Source organism: Seriola dumerili, unplaced genomic scaffold (assembly GCF_002260705.1).
Source record: "Seriola dumerili isolate Sdu_G_001 unplaced genomic scaffold, Sdu_1.0 BDQW01004273.1, whole genome shotgun sequence".
In the NCBI taxonomy this organism is placed as follows: Eukaryota; Metazoa; Chordata; class Actinopteri; order Carangiformes; family Carangidae; genus Seriola; species Seriola dumerili.
Genome location: NW_019178528.1, coordinates 346109 through 373020, shown reverse-complemented (window position 1 = coordinate 373020; position 26912 = coordinate 346109). Strand labels below are relative to the sequence as shown.

The 26912-nt window shown below is 39.6% G+C and overlaps 3 protein-coding genes and 1 pseudogene across 3 annotated transcripts; all 4 read right to left on the bottom strand.

Annotated features, from left to right (window-relative positions):
- Positions 1–1052: 1052 nt before the first annotated feature.
- LOC111239763 (extracellular calcium-sensing receptor-like) lies at positions 1053–6065 on the bottom strand. Its single transcript, XM_022769670.1, has 9 exons — positions 5839–6065; positions 5341–5635; positions 5028–5114; positions 4501–4770; positions 3911–4117; positions 3549–3824; positions 2917–3144; positions 2691–2814; positions 1053–1963 (listed from the first exon to the last, which is right to left on the bottom strand). The coding sequence occupies exons 1-9, from the start codon at positions 6063–6065 to the stop codon at positions 1053–1055; spliced, it is 2625 nt and encodes an 874-aa protein (XP_022625391.1).
- A 1423-nt stretch (positions 6066–7488) lies between these two features.
- On the bottom strand, positions 7489–11892 carry LOC111239760 (extracellular calcium-sensing receptor-like). Its single transcript, XM_022769667.1, has 9 exons — positions 11717–11892; positions 11116–11410; positions 10730–10816; positions 10193–10462; positions 9671–9877; positions 9304–9579; positions 8704–8931; positions 8497–8620; positions 7489–8402 (listed from the first exon to the last, which is right to left on the bottom strand). Exons 1-9 carry the CDS (start codon positions 11824–11826, stop codon positions 7489–7491), a joined length of 2511 nt encoding a protein of 836 aa, XP_022625388.1. The 5' UTR covers positions 11827–11892.
- Positions 11893–15715: 3823 nt separating this feature from the next.
- Positions 15716–20178, bottom strand: LOC111239778 (extracellular calcium-sensing receptor-like). Its single transcript, XM_022769683.1, has 9 exons — positions 19949–20178; positions 19229–19523; positions 18986–19072; positions 18448–18717; positions 17948–18151; positions 17583–17858; positions 17025–17252; positions 16716–16839; positions 15716–16629 (listed from the first exon to the last, which is right to left on the bottom strand). Exons 1-9 carry the CDS (start codon positions 20176–20178, stop codon positions 15716–15718), a joined length of 2628 nt encoding a protein of 875 aa, XP_022625404.1.
- A 2457-nt stretch (positions 20179–22635) lies between these two features.
- Positions 22636–26912, bottom strand: part of LOC111239777 — a 7617-nt pseudogene continuing 3340 nt past the window's right edge.

The following is a 26912-nucleotide window of genomic DNA, read 5'->3' as shown; positions in this document are numbered from 1 at the left end:
ATCAGGGCAGAAGAAGTAGTATGGGCAGGGCCTAAAATGCATTTCATATGAGATTGATTTGTACTGAATTACTACGTGAACTCTAACAACATCTGTTCAAGGCCATTTTGGCATACTTTTCAGTAAAAGATTTCAGTTGTGGGTGTCCACTATGATGAGGTTTACTAAAATTTGCATCACAGTCATATAATGTGTATATTAGTTTGTATGTTTTTTGAAAATCATATAAAGTGGACTTCCATGTGCCTGTTCCGTTGTAGATAAAGCTGTACACTGTTTCACCTTCCAGTATAACATTTACTTGCCTTGTTAGAAAATACAAGTGTTCTTCCAAATCGCTGTGTGTTTTAATACCTGGGCATATATCAGAACAGTCACTCTGAACTGAGGACAGTCTCAAATTTGTGTGTATGACCAATGAACCAAACTAAATTTCGTAAATGGACAAAGCACTCTTGAACATGTGGTATTCACTATCTCACAATAATAGATTAAATAAAATGCCCACTAGATGGTAGCAGCAGCATTGTTGAAATTATATATTTTCTCATCTGTTTTTCATTGCACTGTGCCTGACAGAGGGTTATTGTATGTGGCCGGCATACTGTTGATGTTCTGAAGCTCAGGAGCTGAGAGGAACCCTCTGAATTTGGGGGAAATATAGAAACTCGTGAGTACATCTTTAAGCCCACACCAGCTCCATGCAGGTCAAAAATAAACACTGCTGGAGGAAACCAAATAGTCTGTATAATTTATTCAGAAAGAGCAATTTACAGTATAACCTGGTGTAAAGTTAATTTACACTATGAAAAGTCACAAAAGCCATAAAAGCATTTGAAGAGTAAATGCTTTGTACTTTAATTGCAGCATGAAAAAAATTACTCATTGGGTTTAAATATTCTTAGATTTCATAATTAAATAAATGTATTTAACATTTGCCCTTATTTCTCAATTACACAATCTCGCTATCACTATCAACACATTCTTCTCCCTGTATTTTTTGTATTATACAGAGAAAATGTATTACTTCTTCATGAAATTAAGTGCAATTTTTATGACTCAGTGCGTCGACCCATAATAGCTTTCTTTGTGTTCTTCTCTGGTCTCAGCAGGATGATGTAACATTTGGGTCCAAACAGCGCCAACAAGAGGCCAAAACTGGAGGCCAGGATGGCAAATACCTCCACTGCATCTGAATATTTGCCTGGTGAGCTTATATAAGCAGGGACAAAGGCCACCCACAAAGCACAGAAGATCAGCATGCTGAAAGTGATGAGTTTGGCCTCATTGAAACTGTCTGGAAGATTCCTTGCCAGAAATGCTAACAGGAAGCTGAGGATCGCCAGTAAGCCAATATAACCAAGTAACACTGCAAAACCAATTGTGGACCCAACTACACACTCATAAACTATCTTGTCATTGTGGTATTGGGTGTTTTTATGAGGTGCTGGTGAGGAAGAGACAAGCCAGGCAGTACAGATTGCTGCTTGAACAGAAGTAAGAACCAGAACTGTCCCTCTCTGCTGCACAGCACCAAACCACTTCAGACTGGCTTCACCTCCTGGCTTAGAGGCCTTGAACACAGCCAGAACCACCATGGTTTTCACCAGGATGCATGACACACAAAGAACAAAGCTGATGCCAAATGCTGCATGTCTCAGCTGACATGTCCACAGTTTGGGTCGTCCAATAAACAGCAGTGAACAAAGGAAACATAGTTTAAGTGACAACAATAGTTGGAAACTAAGTTCTGAATTGTTGGCACGTACTATAGGTGTTTGGCGATGATAAATGAAAATGCAAAGGACGAGAGCACACATAAATGCACCCAGCAGTGAGATGGTTGCTAAGCATATACCCAGAGGCTCATGGTAGGAGAGGAACTCTGTTTTCTTCAGGACACAGTGGTCACGCTGGGGGCTGGACCAGAAATCCTCTTGACAACTGGTGCACTCCATGGAGTCTATGAAAATAGGGAAAGTGTTGAGATACATCAACCCTGTCTCCTAGAAATTCCATTTATATACAACAAACCTGTAACAGGACGTTTCAAACGAAATATAATGATGACTGGATTAATAACTTAATGGGGAATGTTGTTAGTTGACACATTTGTCAAATCACAAACATATACTGATGATGAACATATCAGTAAAATGTTCACAGACAATGTTGAGTATTTGATAACCTCTCACATATCCAGTCTTCCAGTATAATATCCACTTATAGTGACAACAGCATTATGTAACTTTTTATGGTTATGTTTAGGCACTCACTGCACTTGGTTAAAATTAGGGAAAGATGGTGGTCTGGTTTGTTAAAGAAAATGTTCACAGTAACTTCAGACCAAACATCTTTATTAACATTAAACCAAACCCATGACATTTCTCTACCATTAAGTAAAGTGATTTTGTTTCCTGAACCACAGACAGAATAATGGATGCAAACTCTGGTCTCTGGTGTGACAGTCATGGTCTTTGCAAGCCTGTCATCCTCCCCACCCCCAAAAAATAAATAAAATGAAAAACATGCCTTTTAACATAATCCAGCCAGTGATTATGGGTCCTGCAAAACGTATTTGCTGTCACAGCTTAGTTATATATAAATGTAAGTTGTAGGAAACGAGGTGAGGTATATAATATATTGAACTGTGTTTTCAAAATGCAATGCTTATAATACAACACACTCACCAGTCTTATTGCTGATCTTTCCCTCAGAACAAGGGATGCAGTCAAAACAACATTCAGGTTCCCCCTTCTTTCTGGCCATGCGGGTACCAGGAGGACAGCTCTCACTGCACACTGACCGGGGGGGCTGTAGGGAGAAAAATAAATATCTGTTATTCTACACTACTAAACACTGCTAGATGGGTTATCCATGAGCCAAAAACCAGTAATCTGAAAAATCAGAAGTAACCTCTTTGGATTCAAAGTTCCAAAAGATTTTATCTTCATCAAGTGTGAGTTCTTCACCTTTTAAAGCAGATTTTTTAACTTCACCCACATTCTGAACTGTAATTCGTCCATCAGGGAGCCACTGCCAGTTCATGATATCATAGATTGGTAAGACATCACCATTCTCATCAAATGACACTTGATCACCAAATGGTGTGGTGAAGTTGACCTTTTCCAAGTAATACACAAGCTGTGAAAATCAGAATAAGAGATAGAGGAAAAACCAAACAGGATAAACGAAAAAAGTAAAAAGAATTACATCATTATTGACCATGGTCAAAACAGCAGGACTTAACAGTCAATAGTCAAACTACATACAACACTTATGAACACATGAAGTCAGTAATCATTTTCTTTAAAGTAATGTCACATTAATACCATTTAACTAGTGAACAGAGAGTGTTCTCTCTGACCTGATGATACTAGCCACTGCTTTCACCCAGTAAGGAAAATCCTTTCAGATATCTATCAAGCATTTTACAATTGATAATCTCAAAGCATTTTACTTCATCCTATACAGTAAGTGCTACTCCACCATAAGTACTAAAACACAGATTTGGTAATAAACAGGTGGAGTGTAAATTGATATCTCACCTGCCATGGCTCCAGTCTTTGTAAATAAGCACAGCTGCTCCGGCTGAAAGGCCCTCTCCCTGGCTCACACTGCATCATGTCATCAAGAGCATATGCCAGAGCATACACAGCCTTATACACATTGTACTCTGATCTGAGGTTTGAAATATCCAAGAACTCACTCTCCACATTTTCTACATCTTCATGTCCAGTGCATAATGCTCCTCCAGCCTCCACCCAACCTGCTGCAGCTGGAGCAAATCTACATTTAAATGTATATTCCCAAAATTGATTTACCTGAAACATATTCAAAACAGTGTATTAAAAACAATGACAATACATTACTCTTGTAAATAGATCAGATTGAAAGGTTTCACTCTCACCACATTATTTCCATAGCTGTTATTGTGATGTAGGTCAGGATATATCTGTGACATGAATTCCCTGAGTCCTGGTATTTCTCCTCGACGGATGGCAATGCCCAGTGTTCCACCCAGGTATGGCATGAGGTGGGGGGTCTGGAGCACAGCAGCTGAAGTCCAGGCTTCACTGGCTATCCACTGCAGGCCTGTCACATTCTGCCTCACCACCTGTACAATGCAGTATACCAAGTTATATAAATTCATACCGGCATATAAACAAAGTAGCATCTAGTTTTCTGAATCATACATAATGTACACAGTACACAACAGTTTTACACATTCATACACAGATGCAATCCTGTGTTTTACAGAGTAGAATGAGCAAACAGTATATCATCATAACTGGAGTTCAGTATAATTTGTCTGAATAAGTGAACTGTAAAACCTACCAAGCAACAATTTTAACAAATGAGAGGTGTAACTTATTAAATTAATTACTTTTTGTTTTTGTTGTGTTTAGGCCAAATATTGTTGTAATTACTAAAAAATAAAACACCACAAAAGTTGTATAATTATATTAAGCTGTAATGAAGTTGTATTTCAAGCCAAACCTCCTTCATGAGATCAATCATGTGACTCTCGTGTGCAAATACAATGACCACATGAGCTGTGGATATCTTCATCAAATCTACAATCCTCCTAAATTCAGCTGGGTTGTCACCCCAGGGCAAAATCTCTGTGTAGGCCAGACAACCTCCACCAGATGGACCCAGGTCAGTTTGAAAGGATCGAGCAGCGTGGAGTCCATAATCATCATCACTGATGAGCAGACCTGCCCAAGTCCAGCCAAAGTATTTTAGAATCTGAATCATAGCACGCACCTAAGAATACAGAGAGGAGGGATTAGTGCACATGCTGGAATAATGTTTCACTGGAAATCCTGATAAACAGGTTCCACAGTGGACCATGTTTAATTATGGCCTTTCAGTGTTATCTGACACCACACGACTCCATCAATAAGACAAATTACCGGTGATACACAAGAGGAATGTACAGTATTTGTAATAAAGGGATGTTTTTCCTAATAATTTTTTTTAACTTTATTTGATGCATTTTCACATTGCTGACAGATTTTCACCTGGAAAGCATCACTTGGGATCGTCCTAAAGAAGGATGGAAACTTTTGCCGGTCACTCAGGCAGGAACATGTGGCAAAATAACTCACCTGCAAAAAACACAGACTGTACATCCTGAAACCATTCAATGCCTTTACTGGCTCTTTCAAATTACATAATAATGATAATAATTATAATAAGAATTATTATTATTAATATCATAGAGAAGAGAAATTAATCTAAATAATTCAAAGAAATGTCTTATGTTAAGGAATAGCCATACGGAATTTACAATGATCCAAAAGAATGAATAGATGTCAAGGCAGAAAAACTTACCATGGGCACTCTGTACAAACCTAAGACAGTGGAGATTGCAATAGAACGTGTAGAGGAAGAATCACCCACAATCCCGAGGACTGGAGGGGTTCCTACACAGGTCTCATGTAATGTAACTTTCTCTTCTAGACCACTGGTTAATGTCAACGCTGCACGGAATCCAATTCCTAGTTGGAGGCAGTTATCATACAGACTGTATCCCAGAGTCACATTAGGTAGCAGGTGTGAGTTTCTGTTGATCTCATCAATAGCAAAAGCCATGGTCTGGGCCTGTCTGAATCCTAGAACATCAAAACTAACACATAAAATATCACTGTCTAGTATTGAAAAATACATAATTCAGTATCTGTGTAACACCTTTTATAAAAATACTCAAATGAAAAAAATAAAAGGAGCCAGTGCAAAAATGTAATAATATCAGATTATTAAAAATACACTCTTGTAATTAGGTTGATTTTCCCCAATTCACGTTTTTCACTGCTTCTCTGACAGACTCACCCATGGCAGGTAGGCTGCTGTGGCTCTGAGGTATAAGACAGTCCTGGATAGGTAGAAAAGAAGTGGATTTGAAACAGCCCTCCTAGAACCACATCTCCAGCCTTGTGCATCCCATTTAAATGAAAATGTTCCCGTAACTGGCAGGAGGAGGAATAAAGAGGGGAGGACACAGCAGAAGAAAAGTAGGAACACAACAACATGAGCAACATGTCAAAAAATGCCCACATGACTTTCCCCTGGTTGTTTTTCTGAGAGCAGTCTTTATGCTTTATTGCTCTGTCACCCCTTTTATTGCCTAACAGTATTTTCTAATCTTGCACACCACCCATCAGGGCAGAATAAGAAGTAGGGGCAGGGCCTAAAATTTATTTCATTTGAGATTGATTTGTACTGAGGCTGAATTAATGTGTTCACTTTAGTTAACATATCTCCAAGGCCATGTTAGCAATGTTTTCAATTTCTGACAATTGCATGACACTCACACTATGTCCGTGTTGGGTGTTTTGAATGTCATCTTAAATTAACCTATGGATATGTGCTGTATGTTGAGTTCCATATAATTTAGACAGACTGTTAACTGCTTGTCTTCCAATTCGCTCTACAATTTAAAACTTGAGCATAGAAGTGTACCAATGAATCTGTTTAGTTTTCAATGTTATAGATTTGCTTAAGTGTCAATTATGTACAGTATATTCATGTTGACACAGAGTCACTTACAAATAGTGAAGCAAAACATATCAACTGTATATGAATACAGGGATTCCTGTGAAGGAACTTTAATTACTTCTTTACATTGCAGCATTAAGAGTAAGAGTATTCATATACTCTTCCAATATAAAATGTAATTGGGAGCAAGGCCGTTTATGGCCTTAAAAGTCAGCAGCATGCTGCAGCAGCAGACATGTTTTAAACTATGTAAAAATACTCTGTTATTATTCATATTTAGTTTAACAAGGTTTTCACACATGAAAAGTGAAAAAAATAATCAAAAACTGGGGCTGTAAGCACATCTACGCTTATCCTGGAAACTATCAAACAGTCAAATAATTGTTAAAAACCTCATATGAAACATGTACGGAGGAGAGAGCTCTCCACTCAGGGTAACTCAGGTAGCCTACTGATTTCTGTGTCCACCACTGTTAGTAAGACGGAGTCATTCACAGACAAATTGATTGAACTCTTTATTTTGTTTTTTATTTTTTATCACCTCTCAAACCCCAGGGAATGTACAAGCAAATGATCAGACAAAAATAGCATAATAATTTTTTATGTAAATTGCTTTTATTGACATTTTTCTATGTCTTCCAGTATTGTCTGATGATGATCATTGTTGCAAAATGTTATGTTACGGGTTTTATGGGTGGGTCAACAAAACAAAACATTAGCCATGACAAAGTCCATAACCATAATTTATTTAAACCATGACCTTTCGCTAGAACTAACTAAGTTGTTTTTGTGCTTATACCTTAACGAACAAATACAATAACATTATCAGATTGTGAACAGGTAAATTATCTATTTTCAAAAGTAATTTTTAACAGATTATGTCCAGTCTTTCTCCAGTCGCCAGAACACTCCTATGGTTCATAACAAAGAGTAGAGACAAACAACCCCCAATGCAAATTCATTTGGAAGGCTTGTTGGCTAACTTTATGACTTTGTGTTTCCTCGACCCATAATAGCTTTTTTTGTGTTTCTTTCTGGTCTCAGCAGGATTATGTAACATTTGGGTCCAAACAGCGCCACCAAGAGGCCAAAACTAGAGGCCAGGATGGCAAATGCCTCCACTGCATCTGCATATTTGCCTGGTGCGCTAATATAAGCAGGGACAAAGGCCACCCATACAGCACAGAAGATCAGCATGCTGAAAGGGATGAGTTTGGCCTCATTGAAGTTGTCTGGAAGATTCCTTGCCAGAAATGCTAACAGAAAGCTGAGGATCGCCAGGAAGCCAATATAACCCAGTAACACTGCAAAACCAATTGTGGACCCGACAACACACTCATAAACTATCTTGTCATTGTGGTATTGGGTGTTTTTATGAGGTGCTGGTGAGGAAGAGACAAGCCAAGCAGTACAGATTGCTGCTTGAACAGAAGTAAGAACCAGAACTGTCCCTCTCTGCTGCACAGCACCAAACCACTTCAGACTGGCTTCTCCTCCTGGCTTAGAGGCCTTGAACACAGCCAGAACCACCATGGTTTTCACCAGGATGCATGAGACACAAAGCACAAAGCTGATCCCGAATGCTGCATGTCTCAGCTGGCATGTCCACAGTCTGGGATGGCCGATAAACAGCAGTGAACACAGGAAACATAGTTTAAGTGACAACAACAACTGGAAACTAAGTTCTGAATTGTTGGCACGCACTATAGGTGTTTTGCGATGATAGATAAAGATCCCTAGGACAACAGCACAGATAAATGTGCCCAGCAATGAGGTGGCTGTCAAACAGATTCCCAGAGGCTCATGGTAGGAGAGGAAGTCTATTTTCTTGGGAACACAGTGGTCACGCTGGGGGCTGGACCAGAAATCCTCTGGACAACTGGTGCACTCCATGGAGTCTTACAAAAAATGGAAAAAGATGAGGTACATCCTTGATACATAGTAAATAAAATTCTTTGCGTAAACTAAAAATATTAAAACATGAACACTCACCAGTCTTATTGCTGATTTTTCCCTCAGAACAAGGGATGCAGTCAAAACAGCACACAGGTTCCCCCTTCTTTCTGGCCATGCGGGTACCAGGAGGACAGCTCTCACTGCACACTGACCGGGGGGGCTGTAGGATGTCATTCAGTGTTATTTTACACTGGTAAGAATTACAGTCCAAAAAAGAGAGGTGTCTGAAAAAGTAGAAGTAACCTCTTTGGATTCAAAGTTCCAGAAGATTTTGTCTTCATGAAGTGTGAGTTCTTCACCTTTGAAGGCTGATTTCTTAACTTCACCTACAGTCTGAACTTTAATTCTTCCATCAGGGAGCCACTGCCAGTTCAATATGTCATAAATTGGTAAGGCATCGCCATTCTCATCAAATGACACTTGATCACCAAATGGTGTGGTGAAGTTGACCTTCTCCAAGTAATATACGAGCTATAAAAATCAGAATAATGGATAGAGGAAAAACATTAGAGGTGAGATGAAATAAAATAATTCAATTAATAATGACCATGGTGAACACAGAATGACCTACTACTCAGTAATCAAACTTCATACTACATTTCTGAACATATAATGTCATTAAAAATTCCAGCAAAGCACTTTCTTTAAGATAATGTCACATGACCTGTACTACCATGTACCTAGTGACGAGATTGTTCTCTCTGACCAGATAATAGCCATTGCTATCACCAAGTAGAAGGGAAAATCCTTCGCACTTAATCCTATACAGTAGGTCCTACTCCACAAGAAGTACTAAAACACAGGATTGGACATAAACAGGTGGAGTGTAAATTGATATCTCACCTGCCAGGGCTCCAGTCTTTGTAAATTACCACAGCTGTTTCCACTGAAAGGCCCTCTCCCTGGCTCACACTGCATCATGTCATCAAGAGCATATGCCAGAGCATACACAGCCTTGTACACATTGTATTCTGGCCTGAGATTTAAAATGTCCAAGAACTCAGTCTCCACATTGCCAAGAACTTCATGTCCAGTGCATAACTCTCCTCCAGCTTCCATCCAACCTGCTGGAGGTGGTGCAAATCTACATTTAAATGTATATTCCCAAAACTGATTTACCTGAAACATATTCAAAACTGTGTATTAAAAACAATGACAATATATATTATTCTTAAAAATACCTGAAGAGATTGCAAGGTTTGACTCTCACCACATCATTTCCATAGCTGTTGTTGTGGTGTAGGTCAGGACGTATTTGTAACAGGAATTCCCTGAGTCCTGGTATTTCTCCTCGACGGATGGCAATGCCCAGTGTTCCACCCAAGTACGACATGAGGTGGGGGGTCTGGAGCACAGCAGCTGATGTCCAGGCTTCACTGGCCATCCACTGCAGGCCTGTCACATTCTGCCTCACCACCTGCACATTGCATTATACCAGTCATATAAATTCATACTGCCATGCCACTAAAGGATTATCTAGTTTTCTAAAGTATACACAATTTTTTACATAGTAGAATGAGTTCAGTATAATTTGTCTGAGTAAGTGATTTCACTGTAAAAACCCTCCTAGCAACACCTTTAACAAACCAGAAGTCAATTAATTAGTGTTTGGTCTGTTTAGGCCAAATATTGTTGTAAATTACTGAATTACATTTGTCTGTTTGACTTATAAAACACTACGAAAGTTGTATAATTATATCAAGATATAAATAAGCTTTATTTCAAGCCCAACCTCTTCCATGAGATCAATCATGTGGCTCTCATGTACAAATGCAATGACCACACGAGCTGTGGATTTTTTCATTACATCCACAATCCTCCTTAGTTCAGCTGGGTTGTCACCCCAGGACAAGATCTCTGTGTAGGCCAGACAACCTCCACCAGATGGACCCAGGTCAGATAGGAAGGATTGCGCAGCGTGGAGTCCATAATCATCATCACTGATGAGCAGACCTGCCCAAGTCCAGCCAAAGTGTTTTAGAATCTGAATCATAGCACGCACCTAAGAATACAGAGAGGAGGGATTAGTGCACATGCTGGAATAATGTTTCACTGGAAATCCCGATAAACAGTTTCCAATGTGGACCATGTTTAATTATGGTCTTTCAGTGTTGTTATCTGACACTGTACAACTCCATCAGTGAGACAAGTAATGTTACTAGTCATATACAAAAAGAATATATTTTTAGAATAGGGGTGCTCATCCTGACAATCATTTAACTACAAATGCTATATTTAATGTATTTTCTAATTGCTGATAGATTTTCACCTGGAAAGCATCACTTGGGATCGTCCTAAAGAAGGATGGAAACTTTTTCCGGTCACTCAGGCAGGAACATGTGGAAAAATAACTCACCTGCAAAAAACACAGACTGTACATCCTGAAACCGCCTACCGCTGCCAACGCCTCTAATGGCTGTTTGAAATTTAATTTTTTTTTAAACTATAATAATAATAATGTAATTGATATAGCACCCTACTAAATAAAAGTCATAATGTGCTTTACAATAATATTTAAAGTAATATAACAACAAAAACAAAGTACCAGAACTTGAAATATAGACAAGTTGAAACAATTTAAACAATTATAACAAAAACATAAGTTAAGAGCAAGTCATATGTCAAAGAATTGAAGAAAAAGGCAGAAAAACTTACCATAGGCACTCTGTACAAACCTAAGACAGTGGAGATTGCAATAGAATGTGAAGAAGCAGAATCACCCACAATCCCGAGGACTGGAGGGGTTCCTACACAGGTCTCATGTAATGTAACTTTCTCTTCTAGACCACTGGCTAATGACAATGCTGCACGGAATCCAATTCCTAGTTGGAGGCAGTTATCATACACACTGTATCCCAGAGTCACATTAGGTAGCAGGTGTGAGTTTCTGTTGATCTCATCAATAGCAAAAGCCATGGTCTGGGCCTGTTTGAATCCTAGAACATCAAAACTAGCACATAAAATATCACTGTTTACTATTGAAAAATACCACATGAGACACTAACTGTTCAAACACATACATGTTCGACAACTACAGATTGAACAATGAAAACAGTCGAATAGCAACAACCACAATAATAGCTGAATGAAAAAAATCAATAAAAGGATACTGTGCAAAACAAAGCAGTATGTTTAAAATAGCATTACTAGAAAATGTATTTTTTTCACACTAGTATCAGATTATCAGAAATACACTCTCATCATGAGCTTGGTTTTCCCCAGTTTCTGCTTTTTGCTGGTTCCCTGACAGACTCACCCATGGCAGGTAGGCTGCTGTGGCTCTGAGGTGAAAGACAGGTCAGGATGGGTAGAAAAGAAGTGGATTTGAAACAGTCCACCCAGAACCACATTTCCAGCCTTGTGCATCCCATTGAGATGAAACTGTCCCTGTAACTGGCAGGAGGAGGAATAAAGAGGGGAGGACACAGCAGAGGAAAAGTAGGAACACAACAACATGAGCAGGAGCAAGTTGGTATCTAAAAATGTCCACATGATTTTCCTCCTTTTTACCCCTTATCTGGGTGTAGTCTTCACCTTTTATCACAGTGTCACCCCCTTTTATTGACTTGGAGCATTGTTTAATCTTGCACACCACCCATCAGGGCACAAGGAGAAGTAGGGGCAGAGCCTAAAATGTATATCCAGAATGATTTGTACTGAAGCAGAATTAATCTGTGCACTTGGTGAAATAATGCATCATCTCATCTTGTCTTTTTTATTGCCCACTGCCTGTTTGATATTGTGTGTGTCTAGTGCCCATAGTAAGTTGCGAATCACCCAGGGGTTCAATTGGGATTTGTAAGCAGGGAGAGCCTTTGATTACAAGCAAAAGTGTAAAGGAAGGTTAATTACTTCTTTACTTTGCAACATTAATGGTGAATGTATGTACATATATATGGCTGTGACGAAGCGGCAGAGAGAAAGAAGACCAAGTATCAACAACTGGTCCAGGATTGTCGGAAAAAAGGGTGGACTAGATGGTTGTTCACAGTGGATATGGGCTGTGTGGATTCCCAGCCCAATCCGTATGGAATCTGCTGACAAAAGTAGGAGTGAGGGGCCATGAGAGAAAAAGCTGCCCAAAGGCTTGGGGAAGCGGTGGAAAGAGCCTCCTGTTGGCTCTGGCATAAGAGAGAGGACACTAGCTGGAAGACTGGAGGAGAGGGGCAGTGACTTGGCCAACACTGCCGACCCACCAACTGGAGAGTGTTGTGGTCAGGGTCGTAACACTCGATGAAGGTTGGACACCACTTGATGACCTTTCCTCCGGGTCAAGGCTACATCCATTTGAAATGGGTGTAATAAGGCATTTCCGATGTAATGAAACCTGGTTGATTGGTGACTCTAAAGTGCCCATAGGCGTGCCCTGTCCCCCACAACCCTATGAGGATAAGCGGGCTGGAGGGACATTGACACTTCCTCATTGAAAAAAAATCTGGATCAGGCGCCTCATTTAGAACGTTTGTGTGTGCATGCACAAAACAGGGCCTGAAAGATGTGTACGCCACTTCCCACACAAAGGTTGGGATCTATAAAAATAAACTTGATTGGAGAATGTGCGCACTTGTATGCCAACTCTGACGTGACAGTGCCTACCCCCTCAGGCGCTGGCTCCTGACCCCATTTCCAAGCCCTCAGAGTGAAGAGGAAATGCATTAACAATGATGCCCACACTTGTGCGCGCTGAGTTGAGGTCATCGACCTCCTCAAATGTCAATGGCAGGGTTTAGATGCATCAGGAGGCAGACTTTTATACCGCCTAAAAAAAGTCAGCCAGATTGTTAAGGCATGTACTGTTTTGCAAAATATGGTACAAAGGCTTGGCCTATCTCTCTACCTGGCTCTCACCAAACAAAATGTCCTTCTTGACATCCACTTCACCCACAAGCACCTCGATTTCTGAGTCACAAAAAGTTCCTCTCCTTGGTCTTCTTCTCGCTAGTTACCATGATTCATCATAAAGATTCATTGATCAACACGGTCATTTATATCCATCAGCATTCATGAGGTGCTTTGCATTGACCGTATATGGTTGAAAGAGGGTGTAAGGAGGGTGGGATATGAGGCTTTCCAAGTTGACTGTGATATATAAAGGCAACATTGCTTGCAGGTGTGCGTGCTTACAGTTTTATGAATCCAATTACTTTTTGCATACACCATTTTCAGCTTTTGAGAGTACATACACTTTTAGTATGAATTCAACGCATTGTTTTTTAAATGGGGCCTCAGGTCTTGTGCCCCGCCCACCATTGCTGCTTGCGCTAGGTTGACTGATGAAATGGCTGTGCGTACCAAGATGGGTAGCGGTGACTCAGCCACATGTTTGACCCTCAGTCAGACCCAGACCCAGGAGTTTTTGAGAGGTTAGTTGTGCACCAAAATTGGTGACTAGAAGATGTATCAGAATCGTAAGCGTAGTTATTTGTTTATGTTGTTTGTTAGCCAACTGTCAGTTGCTGACACAGTGTTGGTGGCTGTGCTCATGTAAACTCTCTCTGTCTGTACTGACAAGGTTTCAGTCACAGATGATAGCAGAGCGTATCCAGATACTTAACTTAGCCTCCAGCCCAATTGCTGAGTCTGGGAATCTTTTGTTTGCAGCAAGCAGCCACAGCCTCTGCTAGTCTCCAGTCAGTTTTCCAGTCGGCTAGCAGTGAGTCCAGAGTTTCCAGGCCTCTTTGCACATTGGCTGATCTCTTTTGTGATTTGGACCTGGAATACCCTGAGCTGTCTCTTTTTGGAACACGCATAGCCTTTCCTGGTAGACATCTAGGAGTTGGAGCCCCTAGAAAGAAGAAAAGGTCACAGAGACGTTGATTCCCTAAGCAGCCTCAGCCCCAGCTATTCAGAGCCTCTGTATTCAGAAACTATGAGCCTCTGTTGCCCAGCATCCCAGTTTATGCCTGGCCTGTTCCTGAATCTACCACCCTGGCCGACACCTAGTCTGTTCCAGTTTCAGGGGTCCGGTTGATGTCAAGTCTATTCCTGAGCCTGTCCTGGCTGACGTCTCATCAGTTCCTGAGGCTGTTCCTATTTCGACTGACTTCACATTTGCTCCTGATCCCAAGTCAGCAGTCCGGGGGACCCCTGCTCCTGGTTTCCTGTTGGTGGTCCAGCTCCTCATTCATTGCCTGCAATGCCGCCCCCCAAATTGACCTCCGGTGAGACCCCGTCTTTGCTGTCGCCCTCCAACAAAACCTGTCTGCCTTCTGCTTCTGTCCCCAGCCCCATTCTTCTGCTCAGTCACTCTTTTGCCCTGAGCCCAAGGTTTCCTTCTCCATCCCTAGACCCATTCCTCTCCTCTGTGTCCACTGGGCCCTGGCCCTCTCTGTTGGGTTCAGTTCTCCAAGTGTCTCCATGTGCTTCTCTTCAGTTTTCCTAGTTATTTCTCATATCTATTTTCTGTTTATGTCCCAGAGTTTTTGACTGATTTTGTTGACTTGGTTTTCTTGCTGCCCTGGATTTTGACTTTGCCTTGCTTTCTAAGTAGGATTTGTATTTTTTCTTGGTTGAATAAATCTTTGAATTGAGGTGTCACATCCCTTATGTCTACATTTGGGTCCAGTTTTCTTACAGATGTAACATGGAGAGATCTTTCCATTTATGTGTTCACCACTGTTGGTATGTCTCAGTCATTCACAGGCAAATCGGTCACACAAAAGGTGTTTTTTTCTTTCCCGAATCCCAGGGAATATACAAACAAATGATTAGACAGAAAAGCATAATGATTACTAATGTAAGTCATTTTTATTGACATTTTCCTATTTCAGGACAGATATTTTGTCTGATGATTAAATTTGCACAATTTTACTTACATAGTTACTAGATGACCTCTATATGTACAACATCAGTCGTTTCAGCAAATGCCCCAAAATAATATACTGTATGCTTACTGTATGTTCAAATGAGAAAGCCCTTTATTTGTTTTAGAAATAAATAATGTTATTATAGAGCCACAAAGTAAACTTAGGGAGGAGGTCAGGGTGGATGGATGGGTCAATAAAATGAAACAATGACCATGACAAAGTCTCCTAAGAACTCACTAAGGTGTGCCTGTACCTAACCAAAAATGACAATAGCACTGTGACATCATAAAATCATAAAAGGGAAAGTTAAATATTTTGATAATTGAAATGATTTTTAACAGTTCAGTCCAGTCTTTCTCCTGATGCCAGAATGCTTATATGGTTCATATCAAGAAGTGTAGACAAATAACCCCTACTGTCAACTAAGTTGAAAGACGTATTGGTTAATTTTATGACTTTGTGTTTCCTCGACCCATAATAGCTTTCTTTGTGTTTCTCTCTGGTCTCAGGAGGATTATGTAACATTTGGGTCCAAACAGCGCCACCAAGAGGCCAAAACTGGAGGCAAGGATGGCAAATACCTCCACTGCATCTGCATATTTACCTGGTGAGCTGATATAAGCAGGGACAAAGGCCACCCACACAGCACAGAAGATCAGCATGCTGAAAGTGATGAGTTTGGCCTCATTGAAGTTGTCTGGAAGATTCCTTGCCAGAAAAGCTAACAGGAAGCTGAGGATAGCCAGTAATCCTATATAACCAAGTAACACTGCAAAACCAATTGTGGAGCCAACTACACACTCATAAACTATCTTGTCATTATGGTATTGGGTGTTTTTATAAGGTGCTGGTGAGGAAGAGACAAGCCAGGCAACACAGATTGCTGCTTGAACAGAAGTAAGAACCAGAACTGTCCCTCTCTGCTGCACAGCACCAAACCACTTCAGACTGGCTCCACCTCCTGGCTTAGAGGCCTTGAACACAGCCAGAACAACCATGGGTTTCACCAGGATGCATGAGACACAAAGCACAAAGCTGATCCCGAATGCTGCATGTCTCAGCTGACATGTCCACAGTCTGGGACGACCAATAAACAGCAGTGAACACAGGAAACATAGTTTAAGAGAGAACAACAACTGGAAACTAAGTTCTGAATTGTTGGCACGCACTATAGGTGTTTTGCGATGATAGGTAAAGATCCCTAGGACAACAGCACAGATAAATGTGCCCAGCAATGAGGTGGCTGTCAAACAGATTCCCAGAGGCTCATGGTAGGAGAGGAACTCTATTTTCTTGGGAACACAGTGGTCACGCTGGGGGCTGGACCAGAAATCCTCTGGACAACTTGTGCACTCCATGGAGTCTTAAATAAAGCAAAAGATGGTGAGATACGTTCTTCCTACATTTTGTACAAATTGTTAATAAAACTATTGAATCACGAACACCCACCAGTCTTATTATTGATCTTTCCCTCAGAACAAGGGATGCAGTCAAAACAACACTCAGGTTCCCCCTTCTTTCTGGCCATGCGGGTACCAGGAGGACAGCTCTCACGGCGCACTGTCCGGGGGGGCTGTAGGGAGAAAAATAAATATCTGTTATTCTACACTACTAAACACTGCTCGAATGAGTTATCCATGGGTCAAAAGCAGTGGCGTGCAGTGATGTTTACAGATTGGCAAGCAGAGCCAAAGAACATACTGGTATTATGAATTATCCATGGGCAATAATAAAGGAGCCTGAAAAATAAGAATTAACCTCTTTGGATTCAAAGTTCCAGAAGATTTTATCTTCATCAAGTGTGAGTTCTTCACCTTTAAAGGCTGATTTTTTAACCTCTCCAACATTCTGAACTTTAATTCTTCCATCAGGGAGCCACTGCCAGTTCATGATATCATAGATTGGTAAGGCATCACCATTCTCATCAAAAGACACTTCATCACCAAATGGCGTGGTGAAGTTGACCTTTTCCAAGTAATACACAAGCTGTGTAAATAAGAATAAAAAATAGAGGAAAAAAAGTTTAATGAAAAAAAGAGTCATATTCTTGATGACCCACACAGCAGATCCTAATATTCAATAATAAAACTGCAAATCACACTTATGCAGTATAACAGAAGTGTAACTAGTGAAAAGAGATTGTTCTGTCTGACCAGATTATACAAGCAACTACTACCATCCTGCAGAAAGGAAAATCCTTTGAGCTTTCTACCTAGCATTGTACATTTGATAATCTCATGTTTTCTACTGTGCAAGAAACATTAAAAGCAAAGTATTTGGTCACATAAACAGGTGGAGTACAAACCGATATCTCACCTGCCATGGCTCCAGTCTTTTCAAATTACCACAGCTGTGCCCACTGAAAGGCCCTCTCCCTGGTTTGCACTGCATCATTTCATCAAGAGCATATGCCAGAGCATACACAGCCTTATACACATTGTACTCTGGCCTGAGATTTAAAATGTCCAAAAACTCAGTCTCCACATTCTCTAGATTTTCCTGTCCAGTGCATAATGCTCCTCCAGCCTCCACCCACCCTGCTGGAGGTGGTGTTATTCTACACTGAAATGTATATTCCCAAAACTGATTTACCTGAAACATATTCAAAACTGTGTATTAAAAACAATGACAATATATTATTCTTGCAAATACCAAATTAGATTGCGAGGTCAAACTCTCACCATGTTATTTCCATAGCTGTTGTGGTGTAGGTCAGGACGTATTTGTAACATGTATTCCCTGAGTCCTGGTATTTCTCCTCGACGGATGGCAATTCCCAGTGTTCCACCCAGGTACGGCATGAGGTGGGGGGTCTGTAGCACAGCAGCTGCTGTCCAGGCTTCACTGGCCATCCACTGCAGGCCTGTCACATTCTGCCTCACCACCTGTGCAATGCATTATACCAAGTGTTTGAATTCATGCTGCCATAAGAATAATGTAGTTTCTGATATCTAGTTTCTGCAGCTGTTACAGTCACAGTTTTTTGACCATCCACCAGCCGAATGAAGTGGTGGCCAACTGGTCTCAATGTGCCCGATTACCAGTCCAACAAAGTCTATATGTTATTGTAAATAACAAAATAAAATCTTTTAGTTTGAGAAAATGCTACACACAATGTATAATTGTATTATACATGTTGTGTAATTGTATTAAGGTAATGGAATTGTATTTGAAGCCCAACCTCTTCCATAAGGTCAATCATATGACCCTCATGTGCAAACACAATGACCACACGAGCTGTGGATTTCTTCATCACATCCACAATCCTCCTTAGTTCAGCTGGGTTGTCAGTCCAGGGCAAAATCTCTGTGTAGGCCAGACAACCTCCACCAGATGGACCCAGGTCAGATTGAAAGGATCGGGCAGCGTGGAGTCCGTAATCATTATCACTGATCAGCAGACCTGCCCAAGTCCAGCCAAAGTGTTTTAGAATCTGAATCATAGCACGCACCTAAGAATACAGAGAGGAGGGATTAGTGCACATGCTGGAATAATGTTTCACTGGAAATCCTGATAAACAGGTTCCACAATAGAATAGTTTAGTTACAGCCTTACAGTGTTTTTATGTGACAACACACAACTCCGTCAATGAGACAAATAATGTTACTGGTGATACACAAATTATCCCACATTTGTTTTGCAGAACAGGGACATGCTTCATGAAAACTGTTGAACTACTATTGCTTCTTTATTTTTTTCATTTCCTGATAGCTTTTCACCTGGAAAGCATCACTTGGGATCGTCCTAAAGAAGGATGGAAACTTTTTCCGGTCACTCAGGCAGGAACATGTGGAATAATGACTCACCTGTGAAAAACACAGACTGTACATCCTGAAAACATTCAATGCTTTTACCATGTCTTTCAGCTTAAGGCTGACTATTTCATTTTTGCAACTGAATTTAAATTTGAAAATCAAAATGATTCAAAAATAATTCATAGATCGTAAGGCAGAAAAACTTACCATGGGCACTCTGTACAAACCTAAGACATTGGAGATTGCAATAGAACGTGTCGAGGAATCATCACCCACAATCCCAAGGACTGGAGGGGTTCCTACACAGGGCTCATGTAATGTAACTTGGTCCTCTTGACCACTGGCTAATGACAATGCTGCACGGAATCCAATTCCTAGTTGGTTGCAATTATCATACAGACTGTATCCCAGAGTCACATTAGGTAGCAGGTGTGAGTTTCTGTTGATCTCATCAATAGTAAAAGCCATGGTCTGGGCCTGTGTGAATCCTAGAACATCAAAACTAACACATAACAAAAACTGTTTACTATTGAAAAATACAACATAATTAACTGTGCAAATATATACATGTTGCGTAACTACAGATCTTGCAAGCAATGAAGACACTTGCAAAGCAACAACCATATTAATACTTGAATGAAAAAATAAATAACAGACTAAAGGCAGTATGTTTAAAATGGCATAAATATAAATTGTAATTCTTTCACACTAATGACAGATTATCAAAAATACAATGTAGAACAAGTAGATTGACAGATTTTGCAATAAATGAAGACAACTGAACAACAATCACCATAATAATACTTGAATGAAAAAATAAATAACAGCAGACTGTTAAAAAAGCTAATATGGCCAAAATGGCCTAAATACAAATTGGGCTGGATTTTCCCCAGCTTCTGCCTTTTACTGCTTCCCTGACAGACTCACCCATCGCAGGTAGGCTGCTGTGGCTCTGAGGTGAAAGACAGTTCAGGATAGACAGCAAAAAAGTGAATTTCAAACAGTCCACCCAGAACCACATCTCCAGCCTTGTGCATCCCATTCAAATGAAACTGTCCCTGTAACTGGCAGGAGGAAGAAAATTGATCAGAGATTGCAGCAGAGGAAAAGTAGGAATACAATAACATGAGCACTTTGGTGCCTACAATGACCCTCATGACTTTCCTCTGGTTTAAGCCTTTGCCAGTTATTAAGTGTCATCACTATGTCACCACTTTTATTGACTTGCATGTTGTTTAATCTTACTAACCACCCATCAGGGCCAAAGAGGGAGTATGGGCTGGGCCTAAAATGCATTTAATTTGAGATTAATTCATAGTGAGGCAGAATTAATGTGTGCACCTTTGATAATATCTGTCCACGGTCATGTTGGCATGTAATACAGAACAAATTTAAGTAGAGGATAACTGCAATGATTGAGATGTACTGAAAATTGCATGGCAGTCACAGTCTTTATTAGATTATTTGAATGTCTCATTAAATGGATTCATGGATATGTATGTTAAGTTGTCAGTACAGTAGACAGACTGTTTACTGCTACAAATTTAAACTCCTCAAATGCACAATTCAGCCCTGAATATGAGGAATTCACTTTCACACATGAACAGAGTTTTATGATATGTTCACTACATGCTAACAGCATACTAAGTCATTTGGTGAAATAATACATCTTCTATTTTTATTACCCTGTCTGTTTGATATTGTATGTGGCTGGTGTCCATAGTAACTTGGCAGACATCAAACAGCCAGTTCTGCAGGAACTTGTGCAAGACAGGTCACCTCATTAGAACTTGCAACGTCATGGATTTGCTAACTAGAGTTTTTGTCAGTTATGTACAGTTTATGCATGTGGACACGCATACAGGCAGTATCACATGCAAGTTGTGAGGCACAACATGGTAACTGTATATCACAACATGGTAACTGTGTATGTATATTTATAGGCAGAAATCTGTTAAGGAGTTTTAATTACATCTTTACCTAATTGCATAAATAAATGCATACAATTGCTGAGCTTACCTATGAGCTGAAATTGGGGTCAAAAAGATTTTGAGCTTGTAAAGGGATCCTCATAATTAATATTTATAAGTTTGTTAATGTAAATCAACCACTGTAAACCTGTAAATTGTGTCAAGTTTCTAGAAACATTTTGCATTTGTAAACCAGACTAAGTCAAGACCTAGTATATGGCTGGACCATGTCGTATTTGCAGTCAGCTGTTTATCTGTTTGCTTCTCTCCTACTCTATGTGCTCATATAGTATTTTAATACAGCCAAATTCCTAATAAAGCTGTGCTCATTTACTCATTTCTGTCTGTTTCTGTTGTCAGACAACCAAATAAGTATGAAATAGCGACTGAAACATGGCCCACTAAGATACTATATTAACCAGCAGTCACTTCCAAGCCATTTCTAAGTTGCTGCTCTGCACTGCTAATGCACTGCTGATGTTAATCATATTGTCATTATGAAATTACCATCCACACAAGTTAAAGAAAACAGATGTGCAGTGATGTTGGCTATATTTACTTGTGAAATGATCACTCAGAGCGAAAGTTAGAAGCTCATTCATGTCAGCTGATGTGCGGTCAGCTCGTACGGAAGTCTTGGCAACTCTCCTCTATGAAAAGCAGCTGAGATTTGTCACTGGCTGCTTTTTGAAAAAACGTAGCAAAAGGAGCCTTTTGACTTTCTGTGATAATTATGTTCATATACTTATGTTTAAAAAGGCCAATAAAAATTCTGTAGTAAAAAAAAGCACTGAAGGATGAACTGAATTTGGTGGCCAAAGGTCTCACAAAACACGTTTTATGGCAATGACTCACAAAATCATACACTAATTACGACACAATTTAATTAAAATGAGTATAAGGATGAAATGAAGCTATGACATTTCATATCCAAATTGTCAAAGGTTAAATTCACTGTGACATCAGATATTCTGCATAAAAACCTCTAGCTATTATTCAATGCTGCAACTCAGGAAGGGAATATTTTGACCATATTTCCCGCAACTTAGTTGATTGGCAAGGTCATGATTCTAGTTTTTTCCAGGTGATATACAAACAATTGATCAGATAAAAACATCATGATAATTCAAAAATGTTAAGTCATTTTTATTGACATCTCTGTTGCTTCCAGTTTTGTCTGGTAAGGAACACTGTTACACAATGCAAGTGAATGAAAAATAAAGAGTGGATCATAGTAATTGATTAATTTAATTGAAAATTTTAGATTGTTCTCCAGTAAGAACCTACTCAATTGCAACTGGTCATGTGAGACAGTATCAGTCGTTTAGGCAAATGCCCAAATATTATACATGCTTCATTCAACTGACAAAGCCCTCTAGTGTTCATATGGGAGAAAAGAAGGAAGTGAGCTGATGTTGTGTTATCATAGGGCCACAACTTAGGGAGGATGTTGTGGTGGATGGATGTGTCCACAAAACAAAACATTAGCCACGACGGGATCTGCTAACCTTAATGAAGTATTAATTTTAACCCAAACCATGGTCTTTCCCTAGACCAAGCTACAGTAAGATATGCCTAACCCTAACCAAAAAAATACAGTATTCTCTTCTATTGTCAATTAAGTTGGAAGACTGTTAGCTAATTTTATGACTTACTGGTGCCCCGACCCATAATGGCTTTCTTTGTGTTTCTCTCTGGTCTCAGGAGGATTATGTAACATTTGGGTCCAAACAGCGCCACCAAGAGGCCAAAACTAGAGGCCAGGATGGCAAATACCTCCACTGCATCTGCATATTTGCCTGGTGAGCTGATATAAGCAGGGACAAAGGCCACCCACACAGCACAGAAGATCAGCATGCTGAAAGTGATGAGTTTGGCCTCATTGAAATTGTCTGGAAGATTCCTTGCCAGAAAAGCTAACAGGAAGCTGAGGATAGCCAGTAAACCAATATAACCAAGTAACACTGCAAAACCAACTGTGGAGCCAACTACACATTCATAAATGATTTTGTCTTTATGGTATTGGGTGTTTTTATGAGGTGCTGGTGAGGCAGAGACAAGCCAAGCAGTACAGATTGCTGCTTGAATGCAAGTAAGAGTGAAAACTGTCCCTCTCTGCTGCAAAGCACCAAACCACTTCAGACTGGCTTCACCTCCTGGCTTAGAGGCCTTGAACACAGCCAGAACCACCATGGTTTTTTTCCGGTCACTCAGGCAGGAACATGGTGGAAATAATGACTCACCTGTGAAAAAACACAGACTGTACATCCTGAAACATTCAATTCTTTTACCATGTCTTTCAGCTTAAGGCTGACTATTTCATTTTTGCAACTAGAATTTAAATTTGAAAATCAAAATGATTCAAAAATAATTCATAGATCGTAAGCAGAAAAAACTTACCATGGGCACTCTGTACAAACCTAAGAACATTGGAGTTGCAATAGAACGTGTCGAGGAACTCATCACCCACAATCCCAAGGACTGGGGGTTCCTACACAGGTCTCATGTAATGTAACTTGCTCCTCTTGACCACTGGCTAATGACAATGCTGCACGGAATCCAATTCCTAGTTGGTTGCAATTATCATACAGACTGTATCCCAGAGTCACATTAGTAGCAGGTGTGAGTTTCTGTTGATCTATCAATAGTAAAAGCCATGGTCTGGGCCTGTGTGAATCCTAGAACATCAAAACTAACACATAACAAAAACTGTTTACTATTGAAAAATACAACATAATTAACTGTGAAATATATACATGTTGCGTAACTACAGATCTGGCAAGCAATGAAGACACTTGCAAAGCAACAACCATATTAATACTTGAATGAAAAAATAAATAACAGACTAAAGGCAGTATGTTTAAAATGGCATAAATATAAATTGTATATTCTTTCACACTAATGACAGATTATCAAAAATACAATGTGTAGAACAAGTAGATTGACAGATTTTGCAATAAATGAAGACAAACTGAACAACAATCACCATAATAATACTTGAATGAAAAAATAAATAACAGCAGACTGTTAAAAAAGCTAATATGGCCAAAATGGCCTAAATACAAATTGGGCTGGATTTTTCCCCAGCTTCTGCCTTTTTACTGCTTCCCTGACAGACTCACCCATCGCAGGTAGGGTGCTGTGGCTCTGAGGTGAAAGACAGTTCAGGATAGACAGCAAAAAAGTGAATTTCAAAAGTCCACCCAGAACCACATCTCCAGCCTTGTGCATCCCATTCAAATGAAACTGTCCCTGTAACTGGCAGGAGGAAGAAAATTGATCAGAGATTGCAGCAGAGGAAAAGTAGGAATACAATAACATTAGCACTTTGGTGCTACAATGACCCTCATGACTTTCCTCTGGTTTTAAGCCTTTGCCAGTTATTAAGTGTCATCACTATGTCACCACTTTTTATTGACTTGCATGTTGTTTAATCTTACTAACCACCATCAGGGCAAAGAGGGAGTATGGGCTGGGCCTAAAATGCATTTAATTTGAGATTAATTCATAGTGAGGCAGAATTAATGTGTGCACCTTTGATAATATCTGTCCACGGTCATGTTGGCATGTAATACAGAACAAATTTAAGTAGAGGATAACTGCAATGAATTGAGATGTACTGAAAATTGCATGGCAGTCACAGTCTTATTAGATTATTTGAATGTCTCATTAAATGGATTCATGGATATGTATGTTAAGTTGTCAGTACAGTAGGACAGACTGTTTACTGCTACAAATTTAAACTCCTCAAATGCACAATTCAGCCCTGAATATGAGGAATTCACTTTCCACATGAACAGAGTTTTATGATATGTTCACTACATGCTAACAGCATACTAAGTCATTTGGTGAATAATACATCTTCTATTTTTATTACCCTGTCTGTTTGATATTGTATGTGGCTGGTGTCCATAGTAACTTGGCAGACATCAAAACAGCCAGTTCTGCAGGAACTTGTGCAAGACAGGTCACCTCATTAGAACTTGCAACGTCATGGATTTGCTAACTAGAGGTTTTTGTCAGTTATGTACAGTTTATGCATGTGGACACGCATACAGGCAGTATCACATGCAAGTTGTGAGGCACAACATGGTAACTGTATATCACACATGGTAACTGTGTATGTATATTTATAGGCAGAAATCTGTTAAGGAGTTTTAATTACATTCTTACCTAATTGCATAAATAATGCATACAATTGCTGAGCTTACCTATGAGCTGAAATTTGGGGTCAAAAAGATTTTGAGGCTTGTAAAGGGATCCTCATAATTAATATTTATAAGTTTGTTAATGTAAATCAACCACTGTAAACCTGTAAATTGTGTCAAGTTTCTAGAAACATTTTGCATTTGTAAACCAGACTAAGTCAAGACCTAGTATATGTGCTGGACCATGTCGTATTTGCAGTCAACTGTTTATCTGTTTGCTTCTCTCCTACTCTATGTGCTCATATAGTATTTTAATACAGCCAAATTCCTAAATAAGCTGTGCTCATTTATCATTTCTGTCTGTTTCTGTTGTCAGACAACCAAATAAGTATGAATAGCGACTGAAACATGGCCCACTAAGATACTATATTAACCAGCAGTCACTTCCAAGCCATTTCTAAGTTGCTGCTCTGCACTGCTAATGCACTGCTGATGTTAATCATATTGTCATTATGAAATTACCATCACACAAGTAAAGAAAAACAGATGTGCAGTGATGTTGGCTATATTTACTTGTGAAATGATCACTCAGAGCGAAAGTTAGAAGCTCATTCATGTCAGCTGATGTGCGTCAGCTCGTACGGAAGTCTTGCAACTCTCCTCTATGGAAAAGCAGCTGAGATTTGTCACTGGCTGCTTTTTGAAAAAACGTAGCAAAAGGAGCCTTTTGACTTTCTGTGATAATTATGTTCATATACTTATGTTTAAAAAGGCCAATAAAAATTCTGTAGTAAAAAAAAGCACTGAAGGATGAACTGAATTTGGTGGCCAAAGGTCTCACAAAACACGTTTTATGGCAATGACTCACAAAATCATACACTAATTACGACACAATTTAATTAAAATGAGTATAAGGATGAAATGAAGCTATGACATTTCATACCAAATTGTCAAAGGTTAAATTCACTGTGACATCAGATATTCTGCATAAAAACCTCTAGCTATTATTCAATGCTGCAACTCAGGAAGGAATATTTTGACCATATTTCCCGCAACTTAGTTGATTGGCAAGGTCATGATTCTAGTTTTTTCCAGGTGATATACAAACAATTGATCAGATAAAAACATCATGATAATTCAAAAATGTTAAGTCATTTTTATTGACATCTCTGTTGCTTCCAGTTTTGTCTGGTAAGGAACACTGTTACACAATGCAAGTGAATGAAAAATAAAGAGTGGATCATAGTAATTGATTAATTTAATTGAAAATTTTAGATTGTTCTCCAGTAAGAACCTACTCAATTGCAACTGGTCATGTGAGACAGTATCAGTCGTTTAGGCAAATGCCCAAATATTATACATGCTTCATTCAACTGACAAAGCCCTCTAGTGTTCATATGGAGAAAGAAGGAAGTGAGCTGATGTTGTGTTATCATAGGGCCACAACTTAGGAGGATGTTGTGGTGGATGGATGGGTCCACAAAAACAAAACATTAGCCACGACGGGATCTGCTAACCTTAATGAAGTATTAATTTTAACCCAAACCATGGTCTTTCCCTAGACCAAGCTACAGTAAGATATGCCTAACCCTAACCAAAAAAATACAGTATTCTCTTCTATTGTCAATTAAGTTGGAAGACTGTTAGCTAATTTTATGACTTACTGGTGCCCCGACCCATAATGGCTTCTTTTGTGTTTCTCTCTGGTCTCAGGAGATTATGGAACATTTGGGTCCAAACAGCGCCACCAAGAGGCCAAAACTAGAGGCAGGC